This window comes from Ostrea edulis, chromosome 4 (assembly GCF_947568905.1).
Source record: "Ostrea edulis chromosome 4, xbOstEdul1.1, whole genome shotgun sequence".
In the NCBI taxonomy this organism is placed as follows: domain Eukaryota; kingdom Metazoa; phylum Mollusca; class Bivalvia; order Ostreida; family Ostreidae; genus Ostrea; species Ostrea edulis.
Genome location: NC_079167.1, coordinates 43,291,975 through 43,308,498, shown reverse-complemented (window position 1 = coordinate 43,308,498; position 16,524 = coordinate 43,291,975). Strand labels below are relative to the sequence as shown.

Here is a 16,524-nt window from a genome sequence, read left to right as displayed (position 1 = left end):
TTCACGAACGACCTACTTAATCGTTTCTTCAAAGGTCAAGGTCACAATTTCCTTCGATTTTTTTTTTATTTTTTCATTGTACATAGAAAATGCTAAACTAACAAAAAGAATGGCGGGTGTTTGATGCGTTGACTTAGATTTGTGTGGATAATGGAGGATACCAAGTTTGAAGTCGATGACAGAAAACCATCATATGAGAAATGTGTTTCTAAAGAAGGTAAAACAGAAAATACTGGACAGATCAGGGTTCCATATATATCTTCATTATTGTATGATTATCGAAGCATAGCTTCTTGTGTTAATCGTGTAGAAGAATATAAATGCCGTGATTGACATGACTAGATGAACTGTATGATGATTAGTAAGAGAACTTTCATTAGGTACCATTACCACAGAAATTTGACACCAGTTCTTTCCCCTTGTAGTCAGAGAATGGTGTCCATATATATGGAGGGGAAGAGATATATCATGTTTCCTCCGCAAGGAGACCAATTTCCTATGAATGTTTGAGAAGGGATTTTGTATGGTTATAGTAATTGAGGGTTCTGGTTAGACACACTGAGAGTTTTGCCACCTACGGGTATATCAAATGACATTTCACTATTAATAAATTTTCAGGACATTTCAGTCAAAATAATGAATATTTCAGCTTATTGCCATTTAGTCATGAGATGAATAAAAACTCTTCTCTCTAATTACTTTTGACTATAGGTACTATTGTACTTCATTAAGATGTATATACAGGTTGAACTTGACTGTTATTTCACAGGCCCTAGTAACCAGTTTCAATGTTTTGAGTTATTCAATCATATTATAAAACAATTATTGGCATTCTAATACTATATCCTGTAATTGACCTTCCCCTCCAGGCTTGATTAACTTTGTATTTAAAGCATCAACTGAGAATGTGTCATTGGTTGCATATATTTACATCCCATCTGAGAATTTTTCACTCATGTAGGCCATAATTAGATTTCAAAATTTAACAATGAATTACTCTTTTTTAGGTCACTCAATGAAAGTTTACATCATTACTAAATTTTTACTAATCTCAGGGCTTGAAGCTAACTTTTTGTGTCACCAGTCCAGCCGGACTGATGGGGTATAATTTCAACCAGTCCGCAGAAAAATTTACCAGTCCAACAGAGTTTTCCAGAAATAATTAAACATATTTCGTTAATGTTATTAAAATGAAATTTAACTCAATATGCCTCAGACAATATTGTAACACTTAAATGTGGGATTTATATTTATAAATCAGATTCGTCTGATATCTACATATCGAAGCATGCCAAATGTGTGTATAAAATTTCATTAGTATAATTTCCAAAATGATGCTTTAGAAAATTAACCAGTCCCATCGGACTGACTAAAACAAATGTATGTCAGTCCGCCAGACTTTTAACCAGTCACAGACTGACGGACATACGTTAATTTCAAGCCCTGAATCTAATACTATGTCATATGACAAACTCCGTTCTTGGTGAGTATTGTACTTCTCAGGTCGCTAAATCATCGTATTGGTCTCAGAAATGTCAATAATTGTATAATGTACCCAGTACCTTTAAAACTTATACTAACCATAACAAAACAGAGATGTAATAATGTCTGTAATTATAAATATTTACCAATTCTTTCGTTCATATTTCTTTTAATGTACAAATTGTTTCTTTTATTTTGTAGATCAGGTGTGCCCAGTAGAGTGCGCTGTCTGCCTTCAGCCTTGTATCCACCCTGTCCAGTTACCCTGCAGACACATTTTCTGCTTCCTATGTGTTAAAGGTGCTGCTCACCGAAGCAAGAGATGTGCCCTTTGTCGTCAGGAGATTGAGTCGGAATTCTTCAACAATCCTAAACTTCTGAGGTATGAGGACCTTGAACAGACAACTAAGTTTGATAACCAGTACCAGTGGTTTTATCAGGGTGGGAACGGCTGGTGGCAGTATGATGACAGGACTAGTCAGGAGTTGGAATCCAAGCACAAAAATGGAGAAAAGGTGTTCGAGATCTTGATTGCAGGATTTCTGTATATAATTGACTATGAGAATATGGTACAGGTGAGACGCAACGACCGGTCAAGGAAACGGAAGATTAGGCGGGACCTTGTTTCCATACCAGGTGTCAAGGGAGTAGCTGGACTGAAGTATTCAAAGTCTGCATCGCCATCCAATGGACGACCAGTGGGAGATGGGAACGAACAGTCTAGTCAACCCAGTAACCCTACACTAAGAACTTCCACTGCGAGCGGACTAGCTCGTCGACCCATTACCTCCCACGGCCAGCTGTCAGTGCCCCACACCCCTAGTAACACCCCACAGACGGCCAATACTCCTGTTGACAGTCCACCCAGTAGTGTTCAGTCCTCCCAGCAAGATCTCACCAGTCACTTACAAAATCTGAACCTGCAGGATGATGATTCGGACACAAACGAAGCCCAGATGACGAGACGTGTCCCCAGTGGAAGCAATGACGACAGTCCGCCTTCGTCCAGCAATCCGAGTTCTAGCAGTGAAATAGTCCGTCCAGGTAACCCAGCCAGTAGTCATTCTAGGACCAGACAAAACATACAGTATGTCGATTCTGATTCCAATGATGATGAGATTGTGTAAGTGAACAGTGTATTGTGTATGAGAAATTACAATATTTATTGTGTAGTAGAAAGCCAGATATCACATTACAGATACACAAACTCTTATTGTCCTCATGTGTATTATTGCCCTGTGTATTATACTACATGTACAACTGTAGTAACATTAAATTAACATGAGAGCATTGTCATTTAAAGGAGGAGTCTGTCAAACGTCCGATAATTTGTGTAAAAATCAAATCAACAATTTTCTATATTTTTGGCATAATTCGTTCCTTTGTAGATTCAATTTTAGTTTCTAATTCCATGCTAAGTAAGTATTAATCTGATGATTGATATACCAGGGGTATGTTGCTTACATCAATTTCTCACAGACTTTAGGCCACACCCCATTTTATAAACCTGTACAATATATGAGCACATTAATGGTTCAATTTGTCATAAATTTGGTCACTAAATCTGGTTATAATAATTTTTCACATTCATGACAGAAATTGAAACAGTCATGGGATTATTTTCTATTGATAGAAAGGTGTAAAAATCACGGGTACCTGTCTTCCATTGTAAGTACAGGTGTACACTGTTTTACAAATGTCAACTCCCTCTTTGACCTCGTGAATAATGAAGCAATGAACGCGTAAATGAATTCTACTCACTTCCACTGTACACACTAGTACTGGACATCGCGGTCAGTGTCTGTGAGCTATCGCAAGTCAAATGTCGATATATTCACACTGATCGCACGCTCAATAGACATTCCGCCTTCTCATTCAAATAATACAATGACTTAACAGAGCAGTAATGGTGATGTCAGAAATTAACACTGAAGTATCAGTATAGGTTTCTATTTAATCAATGTTATGTATGTAATTGAGAATTTCTCTCAGAAACGTTTTAAAATATCTCTACTTAACTTTGCGCTTTTTACTAAGATATGACAGTGCTCTGATTTAAAACATACTAAAAGAAGTGAATTGAGGGTTAATAAGGGGCCAAATAGGACAGTTTGACAGACTCCATTCTTTATAACCTTTTTGTGCTTCTGGATCCTGGTGTTTATTTTCAGATATTTTTTGTGTCGTATTTTACTGGTATTGTCAGAATAGTGATTTCATAAGAATGTAATTCTGTACATAAGTAAATCTGTACATTTGATTTTAAAAAACAGTGTGTAATATTTAATTAATGTTACAATAGTACTAAAGCATAACTAGTAGGCATTTTCAATCAAGTGTATACTTGTAGTTATTCAATGTCATTAAAAGGACTATGTGTGATGCGGACTCTATTAGCCCTCAAAAATGAATGTTTTAAAATATGAGTGTGTGTTGTGCGAGAATCCAAATGCATGGACTCAGTTGTTATTCTGATTGGATCAAGCTGATGTAAAATCGAGATTATGTCATTAGAAACATGGCATTTTTCTTTCAAATGATTTTTGGTATCTTGACTACCGGTAAAAGGATTATCTTTCAAATTGACAAAAAGATTATCTTTATCAAACAGTTTTCATTTAAAAAATATGAACAGATTTTTTTTTTGTCCAAAGCTGAGTTCTGCTGTTGACGGAAAGTAACATTTTATTATCAACGAAATTTGAGTAAAATTGTGAAATTGAATCACTTTGGATTTGATGTACTCCGAATGACTAAATATCACAGACAATTTACACGAGACATAATTATTGGACATGATCTCTTATACAAAATAAAAAAGAAATTTTTTTTTTCATTAGAAAATTTTCAAAATGTGATGAATACTGTATTAGTACATACTAGTGCATGTACTGTGTTTACAGTTCTTCTCTTTAAGTTAGCCTTGTTCGTGTAAAACCTAAAGAAACTGACACTGCTGTTGAGGTGTGATATATTGATATTTGGCTTTATTTGTATTCTATGTGATGCACTTTTCATTATTTGTGTTTAGATGTTTGAAAGTTTATTTTCCTCTGAAATATTTTATTTACAAGGACTGTGTAGATGGGTGAATTGGCCTAAAATGCATTATTTATGTAGAGATATGTATACAAGTAATTATTTTGCCATATGTGATACATATGAAGTTCATGTGATTAAAAAGTGCTTATTTGATGTCAAGTAATAATTACTTTTTTCAGTTTGTGCTTTTGATTAAAGAATTTTTTATGATCCCCTTGGATTAAAAAGTTCATGATTGATACAGTCAGTGCCTCTTAAGATGTCTATGCCTAACTGCCGATAAAGAAGCCAGTTTCTTGGTTGGAAGTGATGAAATATCCTTGTATTTCATGACAGCAGAGACAAAGGGTGCCACAAGAACTTTGATTTTAAGGAGGAATACTACTTCGTCATAATGGCCGACTTCCGTTTGAAAAATATGATTATCAGCAATACTCGGCTGCAGATCTGTAGATCATTTAGCTGGATAGCTCTGTAGGTTTACTTATCGACTGCTGGTCTGTAGTTTATCCGTACGAGTCTAGCAGGGGTTTTAAATTTTTTCAGAGTACCGCAAATGATACAGCAGAACAGAACAGACAGGTTCGAAATTCTTAAGTTCAAAAGGGGCATAACTCCCAGAAAATTATTGAATCATTCTGGGAATATGCACATCTACACAGTGTGTCCTTATTAACTACAAAGTTTAACAAAATTCTGTTGAGTGGTCTCAGAGGAGTTGTGCTGACAAGAACAGGACAGATGGGCTCGAAATTCTAAGTTTAAAAGGGGCATAACTCCCAGAAAAATCATTGAATCAGAATTTCTTTGGAATATGCACATCTACACAGTGAGTCCTTAGAAGAGTTGTGCTGGTCAAAAACATTATACCATCCACAACTTCGTTGCATAGGGTATGATAATGAAAAAAAATCTGGGAACCTGACCTACTTTACCCCTAAAGTAGGTCATGGTGCACCAATCCAGCTGAAGTGCAAACTGAACTTGTATTTCTCTGAGATGAAGCTTGTGACTAAATTTCAGGGCAAAATCTGTATTTGTTACGAAAAAAAGTCGCGAAAACTATTTGACCTTCCTTTAGCCCTAAAGTAGGTTGGTTGTAAATCGTTTAACGTTCCACTCGAAAAAATTTCATTCATATGGAGACATCACCATTGCCAGTGAAGGGCTACAAAAGTTAGGTCTATACTCGGCACTTACTGCCTTTGAGCAGGGAGGGATCTTTATTGCGCCACACCTGTTGTGACATTGGGCCTCAGTTTTTGCAGTCTTGTCCAAAGGACTGCCCCATTTAGTTGCCTTTTATGACAAGCAAGGGGTACTGAGGACCTATTCTAATCCGGATCCTCATGGGGTCCCTAAAGTAGGTCATAGTGCAACAATCCAGCTGAAATGCAAACTCACTCTTATGCTTCTTGAGGAAAAAATTGTGACCAAATTTCGATGCTATACATGCATCCGTTACAGAAAAAAAATCAGGAAAACATTACCTTGGACAGACAGACAGACAGACCAATCCAGATGAAATGCAACTGAACTTGTATTCTTCTGAGAGAAAACTTGTGATTAAATTTCAGGACAGTATCTGTATCCGTAATTTAAAAAAAAAAAGCTCCCAAAAATCTGTTTGACCTATTTTATTAACCTGTAAAGTAAGTCACAGACGGACAGATCAATCCAGCTGAAATGCAAACCAAACATGTATTCCTCCGAGAGGAAGCTTGTGACTAAATTTCAGGGCGATATCTGTATTTGTACCGAAAAAAAGTTGGGAAAACTGTTTGACCTATTAGCCATAAAGTAGGTCAAGAGGGCAAGAACCAAGATGTTTCACAGCAAGTTTTGGGTGAAAATTGTACCATTTCATTTCTGGGAAGACAATTTTAGGTTTATGGTACTGATCATTTTAACAAATGTGTTTATAATGTAGTGACTCAAACTTAAGGTCAGAAACTACAGATTTAGCCTGCCCCGAGGTCGGGTGTCCAAGAAGTGCACTCGCTTCCCATCAATGTGACCCAGTTTTTAATTCTTGTTATCAGACAGTGATTGTATGCGAGATTAAAGGAAGGAAGTTGTAGAACTTACTTGGTATTTAAATCTCACATAGATCCGATATCACACTATAAAACCCTATTGTGATTTGATCTAGCTTCAGGGATTTAAAGCTTAAAAGTTTCATACATTTACACATAATTATAAAGGTTTCATGCCAGTCTTGGCATCACTGGTGATTAATAATAATTTTTGAGAAAATTGTCTAAAATCCCCAATCTATTTCTTTAATCATTTCCCCTTGAAAGGTCATGACCCTTCATTTAAATAAACTTTCATCCTCTCTACCCAGAAATGTATTTTGCCAAGTTTAGTTGAAGAAGAAAATGTGAAAATTTAATCCAGACAAACCCTGAACTTGGTTAAACTGTCCCAGTCTACAAATCTTTAGTACTTATGCAAATAATTAGAAATGGTCAAGGTGTAAGGCTTAATGAACTACCTGTAATTTGTAATTATTCTCAATCTCTGGGCCTGACCTTATGGGGTACATTTCATTTAAGTGTCTGTTTCTTCAATTTTGCTCGTTTGTATTACATTTATATCACGTTACCGCAGCTTTTTTTGGGGGGCCCCCTTCTTTCTTTGTTTGATTTGAGATCCCTTATTTTGATTTTATGTACGCATGTATTTAAATTTAGCAAAGAAGACGGTGAAATTCACATACAGTGTCGTTATCAAGGTTTTTTGTGGAGTTTGTTATAGAGTAATTTTTGCCAGGTGTTTTAACACAGATGTACACGCAACCAGATAAATAAATCTCTCTTCCATCTCAGACAAGTATTCTTGGCAAATCCTAGAAACAATGGAATTCCAAGAGTCAAAGAAAAACCAAAAACAAATGTAGTTCAATATTTTATAAAAAAAATCTTTGATCAACACAGATCTTATTTTCCACTGAACACACCAGTAATGAATGACGAACAAAAAGACTGAAGTTTTAATTAACATTTTAAGTCCTAATCAATCCTGAATTCAGATTCCCCTGTCATTGATGTGCTTCCATTTTATTCATAACCAAAATTCCATTTCATCACCCTCATAATTTGGAGCTAATTAGCGAAATTCAGTGAACTTGCGTCACCTGCCTGAAGATACATGTACAATATGTACATTTATTTGATTTGTGCTTATTTAGAAATGGAAATTATTTTGTTTTAACAAAAACTCTTTTTGTGAATTTTCAGTGCAATATCCGATTTTAATAACCCAAAGACAATTTGTTACCTTGTGTGAACTGGTGACCTTGAATTCTGGAAGTGACAGGTCATCCTTTTGTGATAAAAACCCTGCATGTGAAATATCATTGCTGAATCTTGAATAGTATTGAGATATCAGATTTCTTACCATTATGATATGAACCAGTGACCTGAGTGTTTTAATCTAAAAACAACCGATGTAATGGTTATAAGGAGGAATAACACCAGAGATATCTGATATAGATAAAAAGTGGAGGATATGTATGTACAGTAATATTTTGAAATTGAAAACTTTCGAATTTACCTTATTTACCTGGTACTTGAAATAATTATGCAAATTTAGTAGAAAGTAATCTCGAATGCACAAACTAATGAAGATCAGCAGTCAACATGCTGACCAATTGAGCTACACAGCTAGGCAATCTGATTTAAAAGGAATATACATGTATTGCTGTTCGAAATGAAATCAGCCATTATAATGGTGTAGTATTATTCCCCCTTAAGTCATGAAAACTCTTCATGTAAATAGTATTTGAAACATTATCCAGAAACATCTCTCATCTAATCTCTGACCTTCCTACCTCAAAAACAAAAGGGGTCATCCTGTCATCATAGAGAATCTAAAGTTTCATTGAGTATTTGAGGTATCATCTGAGAACCTAAGTCTTACAGACAGACCATTAGACAGATTCAAATTAGTATCCCTCACTTCACCAAACAATGGCACAAAAAACTGGTAGAACCACAGTATTACGTAACTATCACAGAACACAGTCAGGATATGTAACGGTATCAGGCAAAGCTTATACAAGAAGGGGAAGCACGTACGATTAATTAACTGAATCCACATACAGGATGGAATGTTCCACTATCGTATGTGGAATGTTCCACTATCGTATGTGGAATGTTTCACTATTGTATGTGGAATGTTCCACTATCGTATGTGGAGGAGGAGTAACATTTGATTGCGAACTGTACTACATTGATCACTAGAACATTTTTGGTATAAAACAGTCAATAAAAGGAAATGGCAGTCTTGCTGTAAAAACACATCTTAAAAACTTCTATAAAAGACAATGGAAAAATATCACACCAGACAGTACAATGCATAGGAAAAAGGCAAATATAAACGCTACATTTGTAAATAAAATCTCTTAAAAACTCCGTACACTTGTAAACCTAGTTCTGCAAATATCAATGTGCAATCAAACTTTCACTCGCAGTAAAAACCACTTAAAGCTACGCTTGTGATCTGAATGACATCCATACACATCCGATTAATGTTCCGAACAGGCTGATCTTCCAGTACATTGATCGTGTGGCAGGATTTGACAACATCAAATAGAGGCAGCCATTATAAAAGAGGGCTGCTGGCAAGGTTTGTGTGAGAGAAATCTGCAGACGTTTACATTCTCCTTCAAATCTGCCGGCTTTGTCTCTATCCACTGAATAAAAGTGGGACAACAACCTGTAAATGTAAACAAGAATCCGATAAATCACAATGTAAACAAGAATCCGATAAAAGAATCCAAAAAAATCACAATGTAAACAAGAATCCAATGAACCACAATGTAAACAAGAATTTAAAAAAAAAACCAGTGTTTCCATTCTGTTCTGTTTTGTGTTTTAGCAACATCTGAATGAATAAAACTAAAATCTACATTACATAATGTACATATAAATATTCAAAAATTATTTCATTTTAAAAACACATGAATGTATGAACTGCAGCACTTCACGGACCACATACTTCACATGAATGTATGAACTGCAGCACTTCACGGCCCACATACTTCACATGTATGTATGAACTGCAGCACTTCACGGCCCACATACTTCATATGTATGTATGAACTACAGCACTTCACGGCCCACATACTTCACATGAATGTATGAACTGCAGCACTTCACGGCCCACATACTTCATATGTATGTATGAACTACAGCACTTCACGGCCCACATACTTCACATGAATGTATGAACTGCAGCACTTCACGGCCCACATACTTCACATGTATGTATGAACTGCAGCACTTCACGGTCCACATACTTCACATGTATGTATGAACTGCAGCACTTCACGGCCCACATACTTCACATGTATGTATGAACTGCAGCACTTCACGGCCCACATACTTCACATGTATGTATGAACTGCAGCACTTCACGGCCCACATACTTCACATGTATGTATGAACTGCAGCACTTCACGGCCCACATACTTCATGAAGCGTTGTAGTTCATACCCTTATGTAATTGTATTGTCAAAAATGAAGTTTATTTTCTAAATTCATCTCTGTCGGAATTCCCAGCCATTAAAACAATAGATATACTTTATCTATCTGCATTGTATACAACTGAACCACAAGGAAATGGCTGTCATCACAAGATATCAAAGCAACAACACTGGATAATTAATATTATATCAACCCATAGCATCATACCATGTAGATACCCATAGCATCATACCATATAGATGTCCATTGTCAGATATCATACCATATAGATATCCATTGTCAGATATCATACCATATAGATATCCATTGTCAGATATCATACCATATAAATATCCATTGTCGGATATCATACAATATAGATATCCATTGTCAGATACCCACGACTGATCTCGTCTCATGGTGATGAGTAGAAGACGAGATCAGCATTGGATATCCCACGATAATAAATATCCCCTATGTTGAATATCGGCATAATTTTGTCAAACAATACACACGTTAAAGTATAAAACACATATACACACACTATTCAATGTACAAACCTGTCTTTTTTCTGAAACTGCTGTTCTAACCAAGCTTGTAATTTGTTCACATCGTCTGGTACATCGGTCACCTTGACTTTTTCAATGTTCAGGTGAATTTCAGGTGACGTTTGCATTAAGAACTCTGAAAACATGTTCACACATAATTTACACAAATCAAATACTGGTACATTACATGGACATAGTAAAATAGTTTAATAAAACATTGAAATTTAAATATTAACAATGATCATAATTTACATTACTCTGTCGGGTGATAGGATAAAAACACACAATTAAATTGCTGCATTTTTCATTTTATGAAAGTGAGCACTTGTGCATTTGGAAAGCTCCATTGTATTGCAATCTGATTAAAATCAGATCTTTGATCCGCTCCATTATTGTTATGCCGCTACACAAATAACAGAGCAGATAAAAAAAAAAGATATGATTTTAAATTGGATTGCATTGTACTGCATTGTATGTATATTTGATTAGATTTTCTTCATATCAAGCAAGAATTTTACATCTTGAGATTCCACAATCTTACAAAATTGCATGTGAAAAATTCTTGATTGATTCATATGGTAAATCATGACTGGAGGAATTTTGACTGAACAGTGACATTTTAGTGGAACCACAAGGGTTTCTTATTGTCAGAACAAAATGGATAAGAAGCCCTTGTGGTGGGATCTACCCTGAATGATATAGAAGCTTTGTTTGAAACTGTTCAATGAGCAGACACATAAGGTTGTACATTTAAGAAATAAATTTCATTTTAGTAAATACACATGAGGGTATGAACTGCGATGTTTTATGTCAATATACTTCATGAGGCATGTTAGTGCTTCATGAAAAGTATGCTGTTCATACCCTCATGTATTTTCAAAAATGAAATTTATTTCTTTATAATTACATTTTACTTTTGTTTCTGTCTGAATTCTCAGCCATTAAAATAGTCCTACTACATCTATCAAGATTCATACGCACGAGATTCATGAGGAAATGGTTATCATTTCGATTGGTAAAGATATCGTAAATATTTTCTGTCTGCACACCTGGCATCCCGGGAGCCTCCTGTCTGGTCCCAGCACTGTTCACCGTGTTGCTATAGGCGATTGTGACGTCATAAATCACCGAGACATGCTCTCTCATTTGTTCCAGACAAACTTGCAATGCTCCAATTTTGGGAAGTAGTACATACTCGGGTGGATTTATGCCTGCGGAGAGAGCTGGATTTTAATAGGCTTATAAATACTCAACAAACTTCACATTCACTATATGCATTCACACTTTTATTTCCTGAAGATCTAAAAGTATTTGGGAAACTTTTTTTTCACAAGATGGACATAGATTCAGATGAGAGATGAAATTTTCATGGGCTATTTTTGTACTTTTTGTACTGTAAGAATTAAGAAAAGAAAAAGAAATTATCAAGAGAAACTCGATTTTCACTAGTTAATTCAAACAATATTTCTTTATGTAAATCAATGACAGGATAAGAATTTCGCAGCAGACTCGGGGTACTATAATCCTTCCCTTTTAAGGGATGAGATATTAGAATTACGATATAAAGCCACAAGAGAGAAATCAAGTAGTAAATAATCACAATGCCTCAATGAAATGAAAAAACTTATTAATCATAAAAAGTATCACAAAGACATAACAAAAGAAGTTCGAGTCACAAGTTTGTAATATTGCGATATTACGTGAAAATGAAAAGCCTTACAAATAAATCCTGATGTACAGTTGAAATCTGAGTGATGCTTAATGACATATCAACTAAAAATAGTTGAAATTTGATACCATGGCTAAACGTCATTTGGATACAACAATTCCTATCATTAATAATCGTCTTAATTGCAAAGTTTTCTTCTTGATGTTTATGGTATACATACGAATGTTGTATACCAAACCAGAATTAACTGGGTCACCTGATAGAATGACCTGTGTAAAGAAAAACATGGGCTTCTTCCTAACCCCTCCTCACGGACATCTACACTCTTCATAGTAAATTGCCGTTGGGGTTGGTTGTACCCTACATTAAAAGCATGTCTGTATCCTGCGTAGGAATGGCTCTATCCAAATGACGTTTGGCCACGGTGTTTAAGTGATGCTTCATGACACATCAACTAACAACAGTTGAAAAGGTGACCACTCTAGCTATGAATTTAAAGAACAAGTGTTTGTCAAATGATGACAGATGCCAAGAAATAGAAACAAAATATCTACAGATGGCCTCCACACTGGTCATTGTAGGAATATAACCAAAGAAACATATATAATGTTCTGATGGCCTTTCTTTTATTCAATGAAAATAACTCCCCCCCCCCCCCCCAAAAAAAAACTGGTTTCTCACCTATGCACAAATTGAAAGCAAGTTTTTCTAAAAAAAAAAAAAAAATTGTCTGACTAAAATTCATGAAGAAAATTTTAATTGGTGTGCCTGAATGAATTTTTTATATCCGTAATGAAAGTGTGTTCTCTTGTGATTTTTGTTGAGAACAAACTCCATGAGCCTATGACACAGAGAAGCTAGAAACCTTAAACAGACTCCGTCTATGTCTATATAAACATTGATGTTAACTTGGCTTTTTACATTGGCCTTACACTGTCTATGTATATATGTAAGCAGTGATGTTAACGTAACTTTTTACATTGGTCTTACCCTTCTTTTCTGCTAACAATCTTGTTTTATCTACAAGATCCTTATTGCTGGGATTGAACCTTGTTCCCTCCGGAAATATTATCATCCAAACCTTAAGGAGAAAAAAAATATAAGTAAGATCAAGTTTGTATTGAAAATTTATTTTACTAGTACATGTTTCCAAACTTGCAATGAAGTGGGTTTTGCACGGGTCAGTCTTATAAAAATCAGATGTTAGATCTCCTCACATACTCATTGATCTGATTTTAATTAGATTATGCTCGTGCTGATTTTTTTGTTTGATTCTTTTGCATGCATCTATATTAGCCTTATTTGGTCACCTGACAAAAAGATACATCGTTCAGTTCTAGATATCAGTAGTTGTATAGCTTTAAAAAAAATATCAACATTGATGTTCAATTCACCAGGTCATCCGAATACTACATGTATTTAAGGAGGAATATCAATACACTCAGTCATTTGAACGCTATTTAAGGAGGAATATCACACCAGAGAAATCTGATAAGGATGAAAAGTGTAGGATATGTACAATAGTATTTGGAAATCTTCATTTATAAAAAAAAAAATGCAGTTTTAGTAAAAACTAATCTGAGAAAAATTCCTGTTGGACTCAAACCCACAATCTACAGATCAGCAGCTGACAATCAACTGAGCTATCTAGCTGAGGAATTAAATTCCTTGACAAAAACAAATATACAAATATTGCTGATATTCATATTTTTATTCATGTTTTAAAAGGAAGTTGGCCATTATTACGATGCAGTGTACCTTCTTTAAAAAAGGCCAACATATTCAATACATAGTGCCCATATAACTAAGTTCTTACAAAGGCTGACATATTCAATACATAGTGCCCGTAAAACTAAGTTCTTACAAAGGCTGACATATTCAATACATAGTGCCCATAAAACTAAGTTCTTACAAAGGCCGACATACTCAATACATAGTGCCCGTAAAACTAAGTTCTTACTGGTTCATCTCTAGCGGCAAACCTCTTCACTTGTTTTTCCATAGACTGCTTACTGAAATTTCCTCTTCTTACATAAATACAATCATGCTGAAAAATAACAAACAATATTCAACATTTTATACTCTGGTGATCAAAAACAAGATAACTGTACATGTGCAATACTCTACTCTTATAAAATAATTCATTCTGTACCCCCATTCAAATGAACTGGAGCTCCAAGGAGAATTAAACTCTCATAAACAAGAAATAATTGCATTTCACATCCTTACTTGTTTGAAGTAAAAACCATACAGAGGGAAATATTTCAGTCCGTCCTTTATAACGTATCGAACGTGCCCGAGAGATCGGTGCTCCAGGGCCACTATATTGGCAACAACCCAATCCACTGCAGAACAACAACAGCAAAATGTCACAAAACATTTACATGAACAAGATACCTGTAACAGATTTTGAATTGAATTTGAACTGATGAAAAAATCTTCCTATCTTACTTGTTGATTGGTGGTTACAAATGAAGACAGCATTTTCATTTGGATTAGCCAGAGCTTCTGCATCTCCGTACGTGTGGATCTATTTATAGAAAATAATCTAAGTATCAAACTGAAGTCAGATTCTGTATTGCTTACTTCACAGTAACTGAGTAAGTTCTAAATTTGTTGCACAGTGAACTAAGTATTAACCAGTGATTTTTCTACATTTTTTACAAGGGTCCTGTGGCTTTCGAATTGGGGAAAATTGTCGACATTTCAGTCAAATTGGGAAAAATCAATATTATTGTAAAAAAGTTTTAAAATCATATCAAACATTATATTATCTTTATTTTACACATCTAATTTTCTTTAGCCTTCTAAAATTTTCAACTATTCTATCCAAATCATCATTCCCATAAGTCTTTGTTAAGTCTTATGCATATAATTCACATCGAATGTATATTTTTTTCAAATACGTTTTCCTTTCATAATTTTATTAATGGGGAAAATGCAAGCTAAACTGGGGGAAAATTGGAAATTTTTAGGAGGGGAAAGGGCCGAAATTAGGACCCAAAATGGGCTTTAAAAAATCACTGTTAACGTTCACTCTACTTTATTGAATTACAGCTATCATTGTATATAACACGGTAACCACAAGTTCAGAAGGGATTTCAACTTCATCATCAGTTACATCAATATGCCTTTAATTTATGTATAGGCCTTCGTAAAATCATCGACAGGATAAATTTGTTATGTAGACACTTAGTTAGAGGGGCAAAACAAAAATACAAGGTGTCCTTAAAAAAAATCCTTTACGCCTCGCCCTATATGATTTTTTTTCAAGGACCCCTCTAAAAGTCTACAAAACTATAAATATTAGGGGGATAGTGTATAGGATTATATCGACTGCCTATCATAAATCCTCAGTGGCGCCCCAGTGAAAGGAACAGATCATTAGCAGAGAGGGTCAAACTTATCACCGATACATCAGACTGTCAGATCAGTATTATACTGAGTATATCCACAGGGACCCGTAACTTTGTCTATAATAATGATAACAAGGGTCTAAACTATACCACCCCTATTCAAGAACACGGTTCCGGTGATATACCTGACAATATCAAATCTATAAAGCAGAGCTGATGTTTCTTACTGTATCATCTCTCCTGTCGCGGAATAAATAACCCCTTAAAAGGCACTCACCTCAGCACCAGTGTAACAGTGCATGAAAAACAAGACATATCTCTGGTAGGTTGCGTAGAGAAGGTCATCCGCAGACCTGTACACACGCCTCGGAAAGGGCAAGGTAAGAAATCGGATAGCTGCCCAAACCGTAATATGTATGGGAGCAGCACTAAGCAATGCAGTTGCGGGGAATAGCCATCGTAGAAACTGCATATGTACCAAAATCGACAACATTTTTCATAATAAATGTTTTGTTTACGCTTAACATGTGCTACTTCCGGTATTTCGACACAAGGAGCAAGTTGTACTATTAATTATTCATACGACCTGAAAATGTCTGCAATGCTTCAACATACTTTGTTTTCTTACTTTCTGATAAAAATACTATTTGAAATAAGTTTTTATCTTTTATGAAATAGCGGTATATCAAAGTTGATACACAATTCATCATATACACCCATTGTACAATAATAATAAAAAAAAAAAAATACAAGTGCATGTAGGCTAAATTTTAGATAAGATGTAGGCCTCTTTATTAAATTATTCTTTACTGGACTATTTACTTGTATGGAATAGAATGACTTTGACCTCAGTAAGAATGTATAGTAAACTCCCCGTCGAGACCTCATCTAGATAAAAGTTTATATCATATACCTAAAACACAACAAGTTGATAAACATTTTTTTTAAATTGGGTG

General features: G+C 35.1%; 2 protein-coding genes across 2 annotated transcripts; one reads left to right on the top strand and one right to left on the bottom strand.

Moving 5' to 3' along the window:
• Positions 1 to 18: 18 nt before the first annotated feature.
• On the top strand, positions 19 to 4,736 carry LOC125671345 (E3 ubiquitin-protein ligase RNF146-like). Its single transcript, XM_048906984.2, has 2 exons — positions 19 to 217; positions 1,684 to 4,736. Exons 1-2 carry the CDS (start codon positions 151 to 153, stop codon positions 2,607 to 2,609), a joined length of 993 nt encoding a protein of 330 aa, XP_048762941.1. The 5' UTR covers positions 19 to 150; the 3' UTR covers positions 2,610 to 4,736.
• A 2,685-nt stretch (positions 4,737 to 7,421) lies between these two features.
• Positions 7,422 to 16,451, bottom strand: LOC125671118 (1-acyl-sn-glycerol-3-phosphate acyltransferase epsilon-like). The gene is made up of 8 exons (XM_048906590.2): positions 15,846 to 16,451; positions 14,664 to 14,742; positions 14,442 to 14,557; positions 14,173 to 14,259; positions 13,203 to 13,293; positions 11,593 to 11,754; positions 10,556 to 10,679; positions 7,422 to 9,246 (listed from the first exon to the last, which is right to left on the bottom strand). The coding sequence occupies exons 1-8, from the start codon at positions 16,059 to 16,061 to the stop codon at positions 9,018 to 9,020; spliced, it is 1,104 nt and encodes a 367-aa protein (XP_048762547.1). The 5' UTR covers positions 16,062 to 16,451; the 3' UTR covers positions 7,422 to 9,017.
• Positions 16,452 to 16,524: the final 73 nt, after the last annotated feature.

Coding starts and splice junctions, on each gene's coding strand:
- LOC125671118 (XM_048906590.2), bottom strand. CDS start 16,061: ATGTTGTCGATTTTGGTACATATGCAGTTTCTACGATGGCTATTCCCC. Junction 14,260..14,441: donor ATGGTTTTTACTTCAAACAA/GTAAGGATGTGA, acceptor GTTATTTTTCAG/CATGATTGTATTTATGTAAG. Junction 13,294..14,172: donor TTGCCGCTAGAGATGAACCA/GTAAGAACTTAG, acceptor TTTCTCCTTAAG/GTTTGGATGATAATATTTCC.
- LOC125671345 (XM_048906984.2), top strand. CDS start 151: ATGGAGGATACCAAGTTTGAAGTCGATGACAGAAAACCATCATATGAG. Junction 218..1,683: donor GAAATGTGTTTCTAAAGAAG/GTAAAACAGAAA, acceptor TTTATTTTGTAG/ATCAGGTGTGCCCAGTAGAG.